Source organism: Eleutherodactylus coqui, chromosome 10 (genome assembly GCF_035609145.1).
Source record: "Eleutherodactylus coqui strain aEleCoq1 chromosome 10, aEleCoq1.hap1, whole genome shotgun sequence".
NCBI lineage: Eukaryota > Metazoa > Chordata > Amphibia > Anura > Eleutherodactylidae > Eleutherodactylus > Eleutherodactylus coqui.
The window spans coordinates 19,993,477-20,011,158 of NC_089846.1; the positions used below are offsets into that span (position 1 = coordinate 19,993,477).

The 17,682-nt window shown below is 47.5% G+C and overlaps 1 protein-coding gene across 1 annotated transcript; it reads right to left on the reverse strand.

Moving 5' to 3' along the window:
- Positions 1-4,145: 4,145 nt before the first annotated feature.
- Positions 4,146-17,105, reverse strand: LOC136580158 (torsin-1A-like). Its single transcript, XM_066580495.1, has 5 exons — positions 16,906-17,105; positions 15,254-15,519; positions 11,198-11,373; positions 10,404-10,531; positions 4,146-8,263 (listed from the first exon to the last, which is right to left on the reverse strand). The coding sequence occupies exons 1-5, from the start codon at positions 17,075-17,077 to the stop codon at positions 8,019-8,021; spliced, it is 987 nt and encodes a 328-aa protein (XP_066436592.1). The 5' UTR covers positions 17,078-17,105; the 3' UTR covers positions 4,146-8,018.
- Positions 17,106-17,682: the final 577 nt, after the last annotated feature.

Below are 17,682 nucleotides of genomic sequence, written 5' to 3' on the forward strand. Positions count from 1 at the left end.
GTTGGTCTGAGTACAGACAGTGAGCAGGAGCTAGATGCGGTGCTGACAAGACTAGGATCAGGGCTGGTCTAAGTATGGGAGGTTATTTCCTGACGGATGTCATCAATTTTCTTTTTGAAGTAGGCAGCCAACTCTACAGCACTGAGATCCGTCACCGGGGGCTGCCGTTTAGGGCTGAGAAGGGAGTGAAAAGTACCAAAGAGATGTTTTGGGTTGTGCGATAGTGAGGAGACGAGAGAGGTGAAATAAATGTGTTTGGCATGGTGGAGGGCGAGGTTGTAGGTTCTGAGCATGAATTTGTAGTGAAGAAACTCCACGGACGTTTGCGATTTCCTCCACAGCCGTTCAGCACTTCTTAGGCATCGCCGGATGAAACGCGTTTGAGGCGTGAGCCTGGGTTCCCACGATCTGCATCAGATGGCTTGGGTCAGTCACGGGAGGTGATGCTTCATCCAGGGCATGTTTGAGAGCGGTGTTGTAGTGTGCGGCAGCCAGGTTGGGGCAGAAGAGGAGAGAGATGGGGGACAGAGAGGACTGTAGAGACTCAGCAAAGTCCTGGGTGTGAATGGCCTGAAGGTTCCTGTAAGAACAATAGGTACGAGGGTTTGGAGAGATGTTAGAGAGCTTGACAGAGAAAGAGAGGAGGTTATGGCCTGAGAGCAGAAGAGGGGAGTTAGTGGAATCCCTTCTCACCCAGAGTGTAAATATACGCCCTGGGGTGTGAAGGGGTTAAACCAAAATTATCAGACCCCAGACTAGCCCATTGCACACTGGCAGCTAGAACTCGCCTGGCACATACCTGTTGGCCACTGGTTGATGTCTGAGTCCTCAGTGGCAGGCTGACTGGGTGGCACCGCTGAACAGGGTCCTGTCCTTCAGTGAGCGGCCCTCTCTCCGAGAAGCGATCTCACTGAGTTGTGTGCGCCTCTCTGTATGCCCTAATGCAGGTTAGGTCAATGTAGGGTACACAACTTGGCTGTCTGAAGATGAGGTGGTGCCAAAAACATGGCTCCTTGCCAGCGAAGTGACAAATGGCACGTGGCGTTCGGAGGTGGAAGGCTCAACCCAGCAGCACAGTGAGTAACTGCCAACGCGGGCCCTGATGCCACCCCTCACCAAAATCCCATGAGTAGAGCCAGTGTGATGTTCCATCATGAAAACCTCTTCATGGCTTTACCCACGTGGTCTCTGGACCAATCTCCGTCTGTCATTGCATCTGAGACAAAAGTGGGACTTATGACGGAAGAGGATAGACCTCCATTCCAGTCTTACTCTGCACCATGATAGCCTTTGACTCCTGTTGCTGGACGTCTGGTATGATCAATGTATTAGGAGGTGCAACCCACTAAATATGTTTGTCTCGCTCCTAGAAGCGCTCACCCCGAGGTCTCCAGACACAAACACAACCGTCGTCAGCGCCCAAACTACAAACCGGGTTCTTCTCCGTAGCATCTAGTTTCAGTGTTCATGACATCACTGCAAATGGAGGCGACGATGGATGTCAGACGCCATGAGACCAAATGTCCTTCAGCCAAGCGCCTGGAAATGGTTCCCACAGACATAGGGGTGTAACGATGGCGCCCCCCTGGCTCTGGATGGAGGACAACAAAACAGTTGGAGCTGCTCATGCTTGTCAGACGATCAGACGCTCCTCGTTACTGTTGGTCTGTAGGGCGGCGTCCTGAGCCCAGTCACCTTGTGTGCCCTCACACATCCACTGGTCCCAACACCTCCTAACAGTCTGGTCAAATGCTCCACTCTATTGGTGGTCTGTAGGGGGCATCCTGAGCCCGGTCACCTTGTGTGCCCCCATCCACTGGTCCCAGCACCTCCTAACAGTCTGGTCAGATGCTCCTCGCTACTGGTGGTTTGTAGGGGGCGTCCTGAGCCCAGTCACCTTGTGTGCCCTCACACATCCACTGGTCCCAATGCCTTCTAACAGTCTGGTCAGAACGGCCCGGTGGGGACAATTCATTGATACAATCATCCAGCTTTTCACATCCCAATAATGCGCCCCCTCTCAGACTCTGGTAACGGGGTGACATCTCTTCTCTGCGTCATAAAGACGTCTAGTGGTCAACAAGCTCTATACAAGCGGAAGAACAGGTCACTGCACACAAGGAGCTTCCGAGAGCCTCTTATAGGCCAAGGGGGGAACCACTTTAAGGCTGAATCCAACAGCGCTATCCATGCGTGCTCGTGGACATGGAGTGCACAAGCCAATTTCTTAACTCTCCGGATCCAGCGCGGGTCTCCTCAGTCACGGCCAGATCTTTTTTTTCTTCAGCACGACGGATGTGTCCGGGCGCACTGGCCGACGCATGCGCAGTGCTTTCTTTTTTGTTTTTAAATCTCCCGCTTTCCCGCTTGCGGTCCACAGATCGGAAGGCTTCCATTGACTTCAATGGAAGCTGTCTGTGCAGAATCCGCAGGAAAATGGAGCATGCTGCGGTTTCTTCCTGCATGTGCGATCCACACGCCAGGAAAAAATAAATTTAAAAAAATCACATCGGCATGCTTTGCCCAATGGGCAGCTTGAATTGCGGATCTCCCCGCGGATTCCAGAAATTAAATCCACCCATGGAGATTAGGCTTTAGGGCCTTCGGGGACAAGACCGTTCATCTAATCACCACAACTCTCATCATTTACAGATCTGCCTGAGATGGAACTGCAGGACGAGTATTGCAGGGAAGCGACAACTTCTTCTAGAGTCCTGCGCTTTTTTTTTTTTTTAACTAAGAGTGTATGTGCACACAGATGGGGCAATTCATTAGCCAACTGATGCTAGAATAGTTTCATCAGAAAGTTGCTGTAGTAGGGATTTTATGCCTTCATAGGCCCATAATTTTTTATTTTTTTTTTAAGTCCCGGAAATCCCCTTTAGGTCATCTCTGGGAGTTGCCCAAATGTGGACGTGGCTTAGAGGGAGGGGTGTAGCTTCCTGCTGCCCGGAACATTTGTGTTGGACTAGAATTCTGTTGTAAATTGCTCCTTTTTTGTGCAAAAGACTTTAGACAAATTTCATATTAATTTGCACCAAAAGGAACAAATTTTCTGCCTCTCGCTCCACTTTTCAGAAGTGTCCATCAAAACTTATATGAACTTGATTATGGTAGCAATAGAAACTACCGGACGTCCCGCCAAAAAAAAGCTCCCTCACAACTGTACTTCCAGAAAAACAAAAAGTTATGGTCATTATAACTTGGTGGAAGAAGATTTTATTTTCTTTGAAAAGATTTTTTTTTTCTTTAGTACCACAAAATTATAAAGTTGGCACTGTCAAAATCATAGTGAACCATAAAAACGGAAAAAAAAAAAAGTTACCAGGACATTATTGCCACAGTGTGCGCACCATAAAAAAAAAAAAAAAAAAAAGAAGATCCCAAAGATGTCAGAATTGCATTTTTTCCTCCATTTCACCCCACTTAGGAATTCGTTTAGAACTAGACAACTGATCCCGTTTCCCCCCCTTTCGCCCGTTATTCTCCCTCCATAATATTTTCTTTTTGTTCTTTCCCTCGCTCTCTTATTTTCGTTATTCGTAATATAATTGTCATTTTCAATTCTACAATAGTACATATTTCAATGTGCTGTCATTTTGTACACCCCCCCCCCTCTTTCTTTTCCTTTCTGTACCCAAGTTAATACTAAAAATAAAGAATTTAAAACAGAAATTCGTTTAGAAAAGTTTTTCAGTACATTAAAAAAAGTTATGATTTTTTTGAAAGTGGGAAGGAAAAACTAAAAAGTATTTAAAAAAGGGCTGTGTTATTAAGGGGTTAACCACCACTGAATACAGAATTTCTTTTACTGGATGGACCGTAGAGCTGGAGGTGTTCCTATAGTTTACCGATACGCTCTGAGCAGCTCTGGGCTCTCTCCGTGTATTGGCTACTCCAGCACATCCCGCTGCGCTGACTGTTCTCCTCCTCCCTATATGCCCCCTGCCCTACATCTTATAAGAGCCGCGTCCTTACTGTGCGGCAGGTTAGACATTAACACAGAGCAATAACCTATACAGCCGGCGACATTGGACTTTCCGCCGGCAGCAGACAGTACCGTCCGTGCCCACGATACAGGATGTTGTAACACTTCCCATTCACACGAGGACATTCATTACACCACCGCCTGCAGGCAGGGTTCATTTACTTTGAACATTTTTATTTTTTTAACATACAGTACAAAAGTTTGAAAATGTAAACAGGCAGAATGACAAAAGAGAAATCGCTCGTATTTGTACAAAATTTTATTTTGCTGCTTCCTGGAAACCATCAGCAAGTAGGGTGAAGAGTGCTTACAGACATTACAAGGCGTGAAGCTCTCTGGTTAGTACATTGTACAGAGGAGTACTGCTCTGAATGGGCCGCACCGGTTCAATGAAAGCTTAAAATGAACCAAATTCATACAAGACCTTCTCCCTAATGCAGGATCGGAAGGGGCGGAGCATGACCATCATCCTATTGTAGAACCAGAGGGGCGGTGTACAACTGTGACCCCCACTGATCAGACTCTTGTGACCTATCCAATGAAAGATAAATGTCTACTGTAATACAACCCCTTTAAACATTTTATCTTCATTTTTCTTTTATATATATTAAGTCCCACAACAAAGCGCAGTCACTGGTATAATACACTGGAATACTTGTGTATTGCGGAGCATTACGTCTGTAAGCCAACACTGACTGAATCCTTAACTCTTGCATAAATTAGGGGGTGCACAAAGATGATTGGCTTCATTAGACCTCTGTTGCGACAACCACCCACTCGGGGTGTGACTTCGCCTGTCAATCTTCCTAAATGCTGCAGTAGCTGCTAACAGCGGCATCTAAGGGATGAAAAGTATGGCGGCTGCAGATGAAATGTATGGCAAAGTTTGCCAAGTCCCACCAACAATGCAAATATACATCATGCAGTAGGAAGGTGTTAACCCTTTGCAATCCAATTTTGGATTCAGGATTTCCTAGGGTGCTTTCTCTTTCTGCCATTATACAATTCTGCCATCTGCTGGCTAGAGCCAGTACTGCAGTATGGGACATGCTGGAGAGGCCCCCGACAAGAGCGGCCAGTAATATACAGTATGAATACTCTGTCGGACGTCTTCCAACATCGGAAACTGTACAGCCTTCAATCAGAATGTCTTTAGACGTCAGACAGTGGATTGGAAAGGGTTAATGGGATTTACAGTAGGGTTTGCACAGGGTTGTAGTTAATATTAAGGTGTTAAAAGGAAAAACAAAACAAAAAAAAAAAAAACGGACCAACAAGTCACTTCTGCACTCAAGGGACTAAACAGATATACATATTTAAAGGGGTTTTCCCAAGTAGCAACGGATACACCGCAGTTGAACCGGAAGCCACTGCTCCAACCAATGTAGTGGCCGGCGCTTGTAACTGCAGGCGCAGCACTCATTGAAAGTAATGGGAGCTGCACTTGTAATTACAGGCTAGGGAACCATTGATTGCACTGAGAGCTGCGCCTGCAATTACAAGTGCCGGCCAGTACATGACTCCGAGCAGCGGCTTCTCCTCCAATCTCGGTGTAGCCCGGTCCTGACAGCCAGTGCTGCCTGGAAAACCCCTTTAAGGCTACAGATCTGGTCAAACAGCAGTTAGCCTCCTTGCTGATGGTCTCCCTGTCTCAGCAGCCAATTCATTTTCTTCACTGAAAATGGAAAACTGAAAAAGCAGAGACAGCAAACACAGATAATGAAGATATGGGCCCAAGGTGCTGCTTTCTTCACATTTGATGACTTTCACAGCATTAAGGACAAAAACAGATCAGTTTTTAAAGTGCTGTCATCAAAGGCAAGCGACGTCGCGGACTAAAAGCTGCAAGCGATGCTCTCTAGAATAGGGCTATTCCACTTTTAGCAAATAAATGTTATTCCTTGTGCAGTGAAAAATTATACAAGTTTCCACTATACATTTTCATTCAATTCTTCACAGTTTTCAAGATCTCTGCTTGCTTCTAGTAGATCTAAATCAGTCTTGGCCATGCGATGATCACATAGTTACAATATAGCGTTCTGATAACTATAATGCCCATCTAATGACCAGGGCAGAGTGGGAGTAAACAAGGAAAGTTCCTATTTCATGCCAGCAAGCAGAGATCTTGCAAACCATGAAGATTAAATCAGAAGCCACATTGAATAATTGTATGACGTTTCATTATGCAGAGAGTAACATTCATTAGCGGAATCCAGAACGTCCCTTTAAGGCAAAGAATCGGCATCATTCGGTATAATTCAGAACGTGATCAAAAATCTTATTTCCTTGTTTTAAAGTATCCGTATGTACATGGGCATGGATGCCAAGGTACAGCGGAGCGAGGGGGGGCAAAGGTATCCTAGAGGGACAATCTGGGGGGGGGGGGGGGGGGGGGTCAGAGGAAGACAGTCATCGGGCTGCTCAGAGGTGCTGGGAGGGGTCACAGGGTGGGTATTGTAAACCTTGTTCCCCTTCTCCCATTAAAGTGGCTCTCCCGTTTCAGGACACAATTCTGTCCCGGGACCAGAATGTGCGGGCGGTTTATTACCTACTTATTCTTCTCCATCGTTCCTCCAATCTGCCAGTTTTGGGGCCCATTTTCGGCTGTCCAAACTGTCCGATGCACTCTGTAGACTACCAATGCACTATACCTGCTCTCCGATAGGCTGGAGCTACTCACATGATCTGCACTGTCCAATCAGAAAGCACTGCACGGTGCATATTAGCTAGAAAATTGCAGTGGCCATCTTAGACGGCTGAAAACTGAGACTAGAACCGGCGGATCAGACGGACAGACGGCAGAGAAGAACATCTGCAGGTAATATACCCCCAACGCCTCTGTTCAAGGACTGAATTTTGCTCTGAAACTGAATGGTCACCGAATTAAAGACAAAAAATATATATAATTAAAGGGCTTGTCTGACTTAAAACCCCCACTTTAAAATACTGTGTTAGGAAATTCCCTGTTAATCGAGGGGCACGTCCCGTTTAGGACCCTCATCTATTAGGCAAAGAACAGAGCGGCTACAATTACCGTCCCTCACTTTGGAGGACCCAACGTGTCTAGGCATTACATAGTTTCTATCAATATTGGTGTGGAGTCCATGTAATGCTTAATTTGGCCTGTGGAGGCACTGCAGCGATATCACATTTCCTGTTAGGTTCCTCTGCAGATTACAAATTATGGGGCACTAACAATGAGACAACTAGGGTTCATCTTATGGTCAAGGTGCAATCAAACAAAAAAAAGGGGATTGTCCAAAATAAGAGAAAACACTTAGAATTGGGTCCAGGAACGAAGGGAGCGATGGTCATACATATGCGCTGCCACTCCAATCACTTCAATGGGACCGCTGGAGACAGCCACGTTCAAGCGCTTGGCTATCTAAGGTGGAACCATTGAAATGGAAGGAGCGCAGTGCACATGTATGACCAGTCCTCCCTTCATTTCTGCATCCACCAAACCCCCATTCTTGGGATTGGCGGGAGTCCCAGTGGTCAGACGCCCATCGATCTGCAAGTTATCTCCTATAGGTGGGACAACCCCTTTAATACATAAGTTAAGCTTCCAAGCCATGCCCTTAAAAACCAGCGGTATAATTTAACCAATTGCACCATATACCTAACCTGTGGCTCTCTGGGCATGCTGGGAGTTGTAGTTTTGAAAGAGCTGGAGAGCCACAAGATCAACACCACTGACCTAGTCATAGAAGAGTGGATTGACACTGGCACATCACCCCGCCCCCCAACCCCGATCACACCACCAATTCATATAGACAATGATTTGCGTAGAGATCTGATCAATACATATATAACCGTCTTTATCAAAGTGATTACCCTACTGTAAAAACCGCCAGACCATTCACTGGGGGTCTGCACACAAAGTTTTCGTCCACGTGGCATTAATAGAGGATTTCAAGGGTCACGGGGAATGTATGAGAGTTCATTCGAAGGCCTCTAAGAACCGCCAACCTCCTTCTAGTCCTTCGAGTTGGGCGGCAAGTGAAGGTCGCCCGTCCGTGGGATATGGTCATAGGAATAGATCCAGCTTTGTGGACACAGTTTTGCAGCCTTTTACAGAGTAAACTTTATCCCCAGAGGGGTAGTAAGTCATCTCCTTGGCGATGGCGGTTGTGGTCTCTTCAGAGGCCACAAACCCGCGGCGTTCGAGCTCGGCCTTCACACACATCTTCACGTGCTGAAACTCCATGGGGAAAAATGGCACAAAGACGTCAATGAGGTTTTTCTCTATTAGGCTGCTGTGCCAATATCCACCTAAAAAGGTCAAAGATGGAGAGAAAAAAGGAAAAACAAACAAAAATTTTAAAAAATTACAAATCTGGGCTGATGCGAATGGGTCAAAAAAGTACGTTGAAGTACAGCATTGCCATAACACTACAAAGGAGGAGCGGACGGTAAACGGACACCCTGGAGATGCTCATCAAGGATACAACTAGTAGAGGTAAGGGGCGTCCTACACCCTGGGCCGCCCGGCGTCCTACACCCTGGGCCGCCCGGCGTCCTACACCCTGGGCCGCCCGGCGTCCTACACCCTGGGCCGCCCGGCGTCCTACACCCTGGGCCGCCCGGCGTCCTACACCCTGGGCCGCCCGGCGTCCTACACCCTGGGCCGCCCGGCGTCCTACACCCTGGGCCGCCCGGCGTCCTACACCCTGGGCCGCCCGGCGTCCTACACCCTGGGCCGCCCGGCGTCCTACACCCTGGGCCGCCCGGCGTCCTACACCCTGGGCCGCCCGGCGTCCTACACCCTGGGCCGCCCGGCGTCCTACACCCTGGGCCGCCCGGCGTCCTACACCCTGGGCCGCCCGGCATGCAGCTGCTCTCAGCCAACATTGTAAAGAGTAATCATGATTGGCTGAAACCAGGCGAGTCGGCAGTCCACTATGCTCCTCCCAAATGGCTTTTTTTTTTTTTAAAACTGTTTTTTTTTCTTTCTTTCCTTTAACGATTACCGTATATACTGGAGTATTAGCCGACCCGAGTATAAGCCGAGTCAATAAGTTTTACCACAAAAAAATGGTAAAACTTATTGACTCGAGTATAAGCCTAGCTAGACTAGATTATATACTAGGTTAAAAAAAAAATGCAATGCTCACCTCCCAGCCGGCATCTGTGTCCCCGGCGCGATGGTCTCCCCGGTGGTGTGGCAACCTGCTTCAGACTTCTCCCCGCTGTCATTTTCCTGCTCGATTTTCAATTCCCCTGCCGTCAGCGCTGTGTAAGTAAGCGCTGTGATTGGATTGAGTGCCGGCCAATCACAGTGCCAGCACGGGAATTCAAAGCTGAGCAGGGAGATCACAGGGGAGAATTTTCAAGCAACTTGCCGCAGGGCCGGGGAGACCGAGGACACAGACACAGGCTGGGAGGTGAGCATTGCGGGGTTTTTTTTTAACCTCACTCAAGTATAGGCCGAGGGGGAAGTTTTCAGCATAAAAAAAAGTGCTGAAAAACTAGGCTTATACTCGAGTATATATGGTAATAATTTTTTTTTCTTCTCATTTTAAAGTAGTCTTTTTTTCAGTCAACGTGTGATTGTTTGATCGCTCCTGCAGTATAATGTAATACTTAGAGCGCTGAATGTACTGCACTGTATTATTTGAAGATTAAAGGTGTATTCCTAAGGAGACATTTCCCTGGAACCATCAGGCATTTCTTCCATGTTTAGATCGTTGGACCTGAAGAAAGGGTTTTTTCTTTATATTGATTAAACCCTTCCTCTCGATGCGAGTCTATTTATCATTTAAAATCCCTTTGAGCGCAGAAAGTATTTTTTACTATTTTTTGTTTATTGCTGATCTTCTGTTCACCCATTCTCTCCTCAATTATGGGTTACCTTCTGCCGCCCTCCGAAACCACAGGTGCCCTGTTGGACATAGCAATCTACAATTCAAAGCCAACCAGGGCTTCAGACACCGGAGGGATGGTCCTCTGTTGGGGCCCTACTGCTTGCGCCAGGTAAGTCCCATTTTTTCCATCCTCGCTCCATTATTACCTAAGGCGCTGTCCTATCCATATTATAATGTAATACCCTAGTATTGCATCATACCGTGATCTGACAGGCAGTCCACAGGCATGCATTCATAGGCATTCTGCAATGGCAGCTCTAGGAGCTTTCAGAAGGCGCCCCGGCTGCCGTGGCAATAGAATGGCACTCCACGCTCTCATTGCAGGGGCGGCCATTCGGGACCCCAAACTCCAACTGGGGAATTTAAATGCCACTGTCAGAATTGATGGTGACATTTAAAAGGTTAGCAGCTGTGGTGGGTGGGTGTCAGACAGTGGGCTTGACCCCCAGATCCTGCTCCATGCAAACCCCCAAAGCTCCATGACGTATCTGTACGTCACGATCATTAAGGGGTTAAAGACTACTTCCTGGGCCACACATTGTACTCACTGTCTTTCTTGTTGAAGGCAGACAAATAGACATCTCTTTCCACATCGGATAATTTGATTTCCTCTCGACTCCTTCCAGCCCTCCAAAATTTTAACGATAACTCGGCGATCTTCTCTCCTCCCGCGTTACTGAGATGTAAAACGCACGGGAAGAAAATCCATTATATGATATGAATGATAGCGAGGATCCCAGCATTTAATGTTATCCACTATGCACAGGAGAGGGGATAACGCTCAGATTGGTGGACGTCTGACCCCTGGGACCTCCAGGAATGGGGATCCTGAAGATTTACAGCTGGAAGTTGAGCATGCCCATTGCAGCTCCATTGATTTCAATGGGGCTGCTGGAGATAAGAGTCTGAGCACTTGGCTATGGCCGAGAGTCCCATTAAAACGAATGGAGCAACAGTCCTCATGTGCGACTGCTGCTCTATTCATGTTGAAACTTTGGGACTGCCGCTTTTGGGATCGGTGGTGGTCTCGGCAGTTGGGCGCCCACTGATCAGAGAGTTATGCTGTGTACTATATACTGTGGATTGGGGATAATTTTGAACGGTGGCACAACGCCTTCCATGACAGCCAAGTGCCTCATGAGGACATAAAGATGGCGGCAGTCTATTAGGACTCAGAGCTTTATGGCAGCGTACCGGTTCGGGCGCTACATGGTCTGTTTGGCGCTGTTCGGTTCCGTCATAAGACGGACCCGTTCGGCTGCGTGGATCCCCGTTTTCTTCCCCCCATAAGGGAGCAGGAAACCGCAACCCCCGAGGCAGATGTGAGAGCAGCCCAACTTACCTGAGGAAAATAAAGATGGCCTTCCGGTATGAAACACCATCGATGTTGTCATAGTAATCGAGGAAAGGCTTGATGGCATCGATGAGTCCTGGGTGCATTTTATCAATCTCATCAAATACGAAGATGGAGCGCTCACAGTCTTTCACAGCGTTCTTGACCATCGCCTGCAGCTGGTCCTGTCGGCGGTAAGAGAAATATAGCTGTCAGTAAAGCGGGGGGCTACAAAAATGTGCGCAACTTAGGCCTTGCCCACGGGCAAAATTGAATTATGGAATCCGTGCATGTGATCCGCAGGTCAATGTGCCCATAGACCTGCATTGGGCATCCGCAGATAATTAAATACCGGCTGATGTCATTTCATCCCTGCGTGCGGATCAGCAGCACGGTGGATGAGATCGTCAAACTGTTGTGCGACACGCGGAGGTAAACAAGTCATACTAAAGTAGTGCGGAAACGGACCTGCAGTGCGGAATGGGCAATTTTAATGCATTGCCAGATGCAGAAACCGCACATTAAAATATATACACTACCGTTCAAAAGTTTGGGGTCACATTGAAATGTCCTTATTTTTGAAGGAAAAGCACTGTACTTTTCAATGAAGATAACTTTAAACTAGTCCTAACTTTAAACAAATGCACTCTATACATTGCTAATGTGGTAAATGACTATTCTAGCTGCAAATGCCTGGTTTTTTGTGCAAAATCTACAAAGGTGAATAGAGGCCCATTTCCAGCAACTATCACTCCAGTGTTCTAATGGTACAATGTGTTTGCTCATTGGCTCAGAAGGCTAATTGATGATTAGAAAACCCTTGTGCAATCATGTTCACACATCTGAAAACAGTCTAGCTCGTTACAGAAGCTACAAAACTGACCTTCCTGTGAGCAGATTGAGTTTCTGGAGCATCACATTTGTGGGGTCAATTAAACGCTCAAAATGGCCAGAAAAAGAGAACTTTCATCTGAAACTCGACAGTCTAGTCTTGTTCTTAGAAATGAAGGCTATTCCATGCGAGAAATTGCTAAGAAATTGAAGATTTCCTACAACGGTGTGTACTACTCCCTTCAGAGGACAGCACAAACAGGCTCTAACCAGTGTAGAAAAAGAAGTGGGAGGCCGCGTTGCACAACTAAGCAAGAAGATAAGCACATTAGAGTCTCTAGTTTGAGAAACAGACGCCTCACAGGTACCCAACTGGCATCTTCATTAAATAGTACCCGCAAAACACCAGTGTCAACATCTACAGTGAAGAGGCGGCTGCGGGATTTTGGGCTTCAGGGCAGAGTGGCAAAGAAAAAGCCATATCTGAGACTGGCCAATAAAAGAAAAAGATTAAGATGGGCAAAAGAACACAGACATTGGACAGAGGAAGACTGGGAAAAAAGTGTTGTGGACGGATGAATCCAAGTTTGAGGTGTTTGGATCACAAAGAAGAACGTTTGTGAGACGCAGAACAAATGAAAAGATGCTGGAAGAATGCCTGACGCCATCTGTTAAGCATGGTGGAGGTAATGTGATGGTCTGGGGTTGCTTTGGTGCTGGTAAGGTGGGAGATTTGTACAGGGTAAAAGGGATTCTGAATAAGGAAGGCTATCACTCCATTTTGCAACGCCATGCCATACCCAGTGGACAGCGCTTGATTGGAACCAATTTCATCCTACAACAGGACAATGACCCTAAACACACCTCCAAATTGTGCAAGAACTATTTACAGCAGAAGCAGGCAGCTGGTATTCTATCGGTAATGGAGTGGCCAGCGCAGTCACCAGATCTGAACCCCATTGAGCTGTTGTGGGAGCAGCTTGACCGTATGGTACGCCAGAAGTGCCCATCCAACCAATCCAACTTGTGGGAGATGCTTCTAGAAGCGTGGGGTGCAATTTCACAAGCTTACCTCAACAAATTAACAGCTAGAATGTCAAAGGTGTGCAATGCTGTAATTGCTGCAAAAGGAGGATTCTTTGACGAAAGCAAAGTTTGATGTAAAAACAATGTTATTTCAAATACAAATCATTATTTCTAACCTTGTCAATGTCTTGGCTCTATTGTCTATTCATTTCACAACGCATGGTGGTGAATAAGTGTGACTTTTCATGGAAAACACAAAATTGTTTGGGTGACCCCAAACTTGAACGGTAGTGTATATCACATTGGATGTAGATGTAGATTTCATGTGCGCGGGATGCAATTTTCATGCACGTGAAAAACGCAAGTGCAGCGATGCGTTTTGCGTGGAAAAATGCATCACATCGCACTAAAAAAATTGCAATATTGCTCCGCGTTTCCAGCTGATATTGCACTAGGCTGTGTAAATGCACCCCAATATACTGATCCTAATGTCATCACAAGTGGGAGCCAACCAACAAATAGAGGCCCACTTACACTGGACGAATGTCAGGCAAACGATGCCCAACACTCGTCCCCACATATACTCGCTCCAGTGCTGTCACACAGGAGTGAGTATCGCTGCCTCTTTGACAGAGCGAGCAGCAGGGGATCAGGCCGGCTGGAGGAGATTTCACTCCTCGTTCTCTCCCACCCCTCTCCATTCACTTAAAGGGGTTGTCCCGCGCCGGTTTTTTTTCAATAGCCCCCCCGTTCGGTGCGTGACAAACCCGATGCAGGGGTTTAAAAAAAACAAAAACGAATAGTACTTACCCGAATCCCCGCGCTCCGGTGACTTCTTACTTACCTTGCGAAGATGGCCGCCGGGATCTTCACCCTCGGTGGACCGCAGGTCTTCTGTGTGGTCCATTGCCGATTCCAGCCTCCTGATTGGCTGGAATCGGCACATGTGACGGGGCAGAGCTACGAGGAGCAGCTCTCTGGCACGAGCGGCCCCATTCAGAAGGGAGAAGACCGGACTGCACAAGCGCGTCTAATTGGGCGATTAGACGCTGAAGATTAGACGGCACCATGGAGACGGGGACGCCAGCAACGGAACAGGTAAGTGAATAACTTCTGTATGGCTCATAATTAATGCACGATGTACATTACAAAGTGCATTAATATGGCCATACAGAAGTGTATAACCCCAACTTTGTTTCGCGGGACAACCCCTTTAAACACAGCAGCCGTTCAATACTGAACGGCTGCAATTTACACTAAGTGATCAGCGTTCAGGATTTTATGCAACTTGAACGATGAATTCTTTTTACTAGCGGGGATGAAGGAAACATCTGCTGCATGCGGGGGACACGGCAGCGGCAGAGGGCAAGTTTTTGTGGTTTTTTTACGCTAAAATTTTTATTTTTCAGGGAAGGGCTTATATATAAAGCCCTTCCCTGAAAACTAGTGGTCTCAACTAGTGGTCTGAGGAGCGGGGCGTCCTGAGCCCAGTCACCTTGTGTGCACTCACACATCCACTGGTCCCAACACCTCCTAACAGTCTGCTTAGAATGGCCGGTGGGGGACAATCCATCGATACGACCATCCAGCTTCTCACATCCCAATAATGCGCCCCTCTCAGACTCTGGTAACGGGGTGACATCTCTTCTCTGCGTCGTAGAGGCGTCTAGTGGTCAACAAGCTCCACACAAGCGGAAGAACAGGTCACTACACACAAGGAGCCTCCGAGAGCCTTTTATAAGCCAATGGGGGAACCACTTAGAGGGCCTCCGGGGACAAGACCGTCCATCTAATCACCACAACTCCATCATCTGTATATCTGCTGAGATGGAACCGCATGCCGGGTTTTACAGCAAAATGACAACTTCCTCTAGGGGCCGGCTTGTTTTTTTTTTTTTTTTACAGATAGTAATATATATTATACACACACGGCTTTCCAGCCTCCGTACGCTCTTGTACTCCAATACAAACAGAAAGAAACAATTAAACATCTACCACATTGATTTGAGTCGGCAGCTCGGATACAGATCTACCTCAGGGTTACAATCTATGAAGAAATCCTGCGCCGTCAAACTCCGACAAGCTGCAGGATCAGACAGCGCAGGGTTTGTTTGTAGTCTGTAACTATGGAGACACATACGACTGCACAGGAGCTGTATACACAAAACGGTGGATCTGTGCTGTACTCCATTCTGTGCTGCTAATCACCTTGTATTTCTGGACCTGGTTGGCGTGCGGGAAGTGAAGTGTTGCCACGATGGTCCGCACGCACTTCTTCTGCATGTGTTCGGAGTACATGTTGTTGACCAGGATCTGGCTGACGTAGTTCTTGCCGGTTCCGGTCCAGCCGTGTAAGGAGAGCGCCAAGGGTTTCTTAGGGTTTTCGTTGCTCAGGAATCGCGGCACGGCCTTCAGGATCACCTGCTTGGCCAGGTGCTGCCCGAATATGTTCTTGTCAAAGTCCAACTGCAGCGCTGGAAGATGGAAGACATTCAGGGTGACAACAGCGCTCACGAAGCTCCCGCGGTGCGCCCGCTCCGACCTGGCCTACATTACTGGTGTAGTTTACACCAGATTCTGGCATAAATTATACAGAAATGTGTAGGTCTGGAGCAGCCACGCCCCCTTCAGACAAGCCCCACCTACTTTTGAGAAAGTTGTGGGGGCCGATGCAAAAAGGGGAAAAGTCACACATTCTTGTGTGCATGGAAGATGCTGCAATTTTTCGTTTTCCAGTCCTACTGAAACAAGACGTTCAGAGGGACCGCCCAAAGAGGGACCGTCCAAAGAGGGACCGTCCAAAGAGGGACCGTCCAAAGATAGGACGCGCTGCGATTTTTTTCCCGCACAGCGATGTGAAGGAAAGGGAAAAAAGAGAAGGATGGAGTTCATATTCGTGCGTCTCACAACACACAAATCTCGCACAATTCACTCCACTGTGTGAAGACGGCCTTAGAGCTTATTTACAGGAGCGTATATCGGCCGCCATGTTCACGGCCGGCTGATATACGCTACCATTTGAGAGGTCTATCCGCTTCTCTCCTCTCCTCTGGCTGTTTGCAATGGGAGGGGGTGGAGCCAAGCTTCACCCTATCCGACCCCTCCCATTGCTGGCTGCAGAAAAGGAACAGGAGCTTAGTCCCGCCCCCTACCATTGCAAACAGCCAGAGGGGAGGAGAGAGTTGGTGAGCGGGAGGGAAGAGGATAGGCAGCTCAGATGGTAGCGTATATCAGCCGGACGTGAAAAGGGCGGCCAATATACGCTCCTGTGAATCAGCCCTTAAAAAAAAACAAAACAAAAAAAAAAACAAAAAACATAACTTAGGCAAAAACACTAAATATATATATATAAAAAAAAAAAACACTACAAGTTTGGTATCTCCACATTTACAATGACCAAAGTAATAAAAGTTAGCACGCTTTACCCAAACAGCAAAAGTAGTGGGGGAAAAAAAAAAAAAAAAAAGCGCACACGAAAAAAAAATGGCTAATTCTACAAATGCGGCTAAAAAAATAAGTTAATAAAAGTTGTACAATGCATTATATGACCCCAAGGTCCAGGCCCTCGTTTGGCTGCGTTGGTGGAATAATTAATAAGTTACGGCTCTAGGAATGCGACAATGAAAAAAACTGAAAAATTGTTCGGTCGTTGGGGCATAAAATGGTCTCGTCACTAAGGGGTTAAGACGAGAACTCATCACTTCCTGGTGCTCCTCGAGAACTACAACTCCCAGCTGGTGCACCGCTTATTATCTGCAACCTGTAACTTTTCCACCCGCCCGTGGAACTACAACTCCCAGCATGCACTTGTCAGCCACATAACAGCTCTAAAGAGTCAGTACAGGCTTGGTCTCCATTACCTGTGACATTAACCGTTCCCTCCATCCGGCTGCTGCCCCAGAAGTAGTTGTGCAGGCCATAGTAAGAGATGATCCCGGTGATGACCGACACAGTCCCGACCGTGATGGAGATCGGCTCCGTCTGGGCGATCACCGGGAGTAACAACCACAGCGCCGCTCTCAAAAGCTTCATAGCACGTACATTGCACCGGTACGGGCGGGCGCGGCACACAAACGTCACTTCCGCTGCACCGCGGCGGCCATTTCTAAATAGGGCAGCAGGTTTCGATTTTATGTTTCTCTTTTTCTACTTACTATGAGGCGGTCGGGAGGTCACATAACATAACATAACACACAGGTAATAGGTAAGGGGTGTGAGGAGGGTGTGATGTGGGAATACTTCCTCCAAAAATGACAACTCTAGAGACTACTTATTGGCAGCATTATGGAGGAGCCATATTTAAAGCGGTACAAGGCAAAAATTGAGTGGTTGCCAATAGCAACCAATTGGAACAGTCCTAAAAGAAGCTTAGAAAAATGAGTGCTGGAATCTGATTGGTTGCAATGGGTAACTGCTCCACACGTGTGTCCCAAGTGTCCAGATTGTGGGGTTTGACCCAGGAGGCAGGAAATATGTCCCACTGGGGCAACAGGGAAGTGAGAAGAACAGCCTATATCCATCCCTTTTGCTCCCCCTGATGCTCAGTTTGTGCTGCTCTAGTTCCCTGTTCACTGTCAGGTAGCGCAGTCACGTCCAGCCCGTCATAGCTGTGACTAATCACTAGCCTCAGCCATACC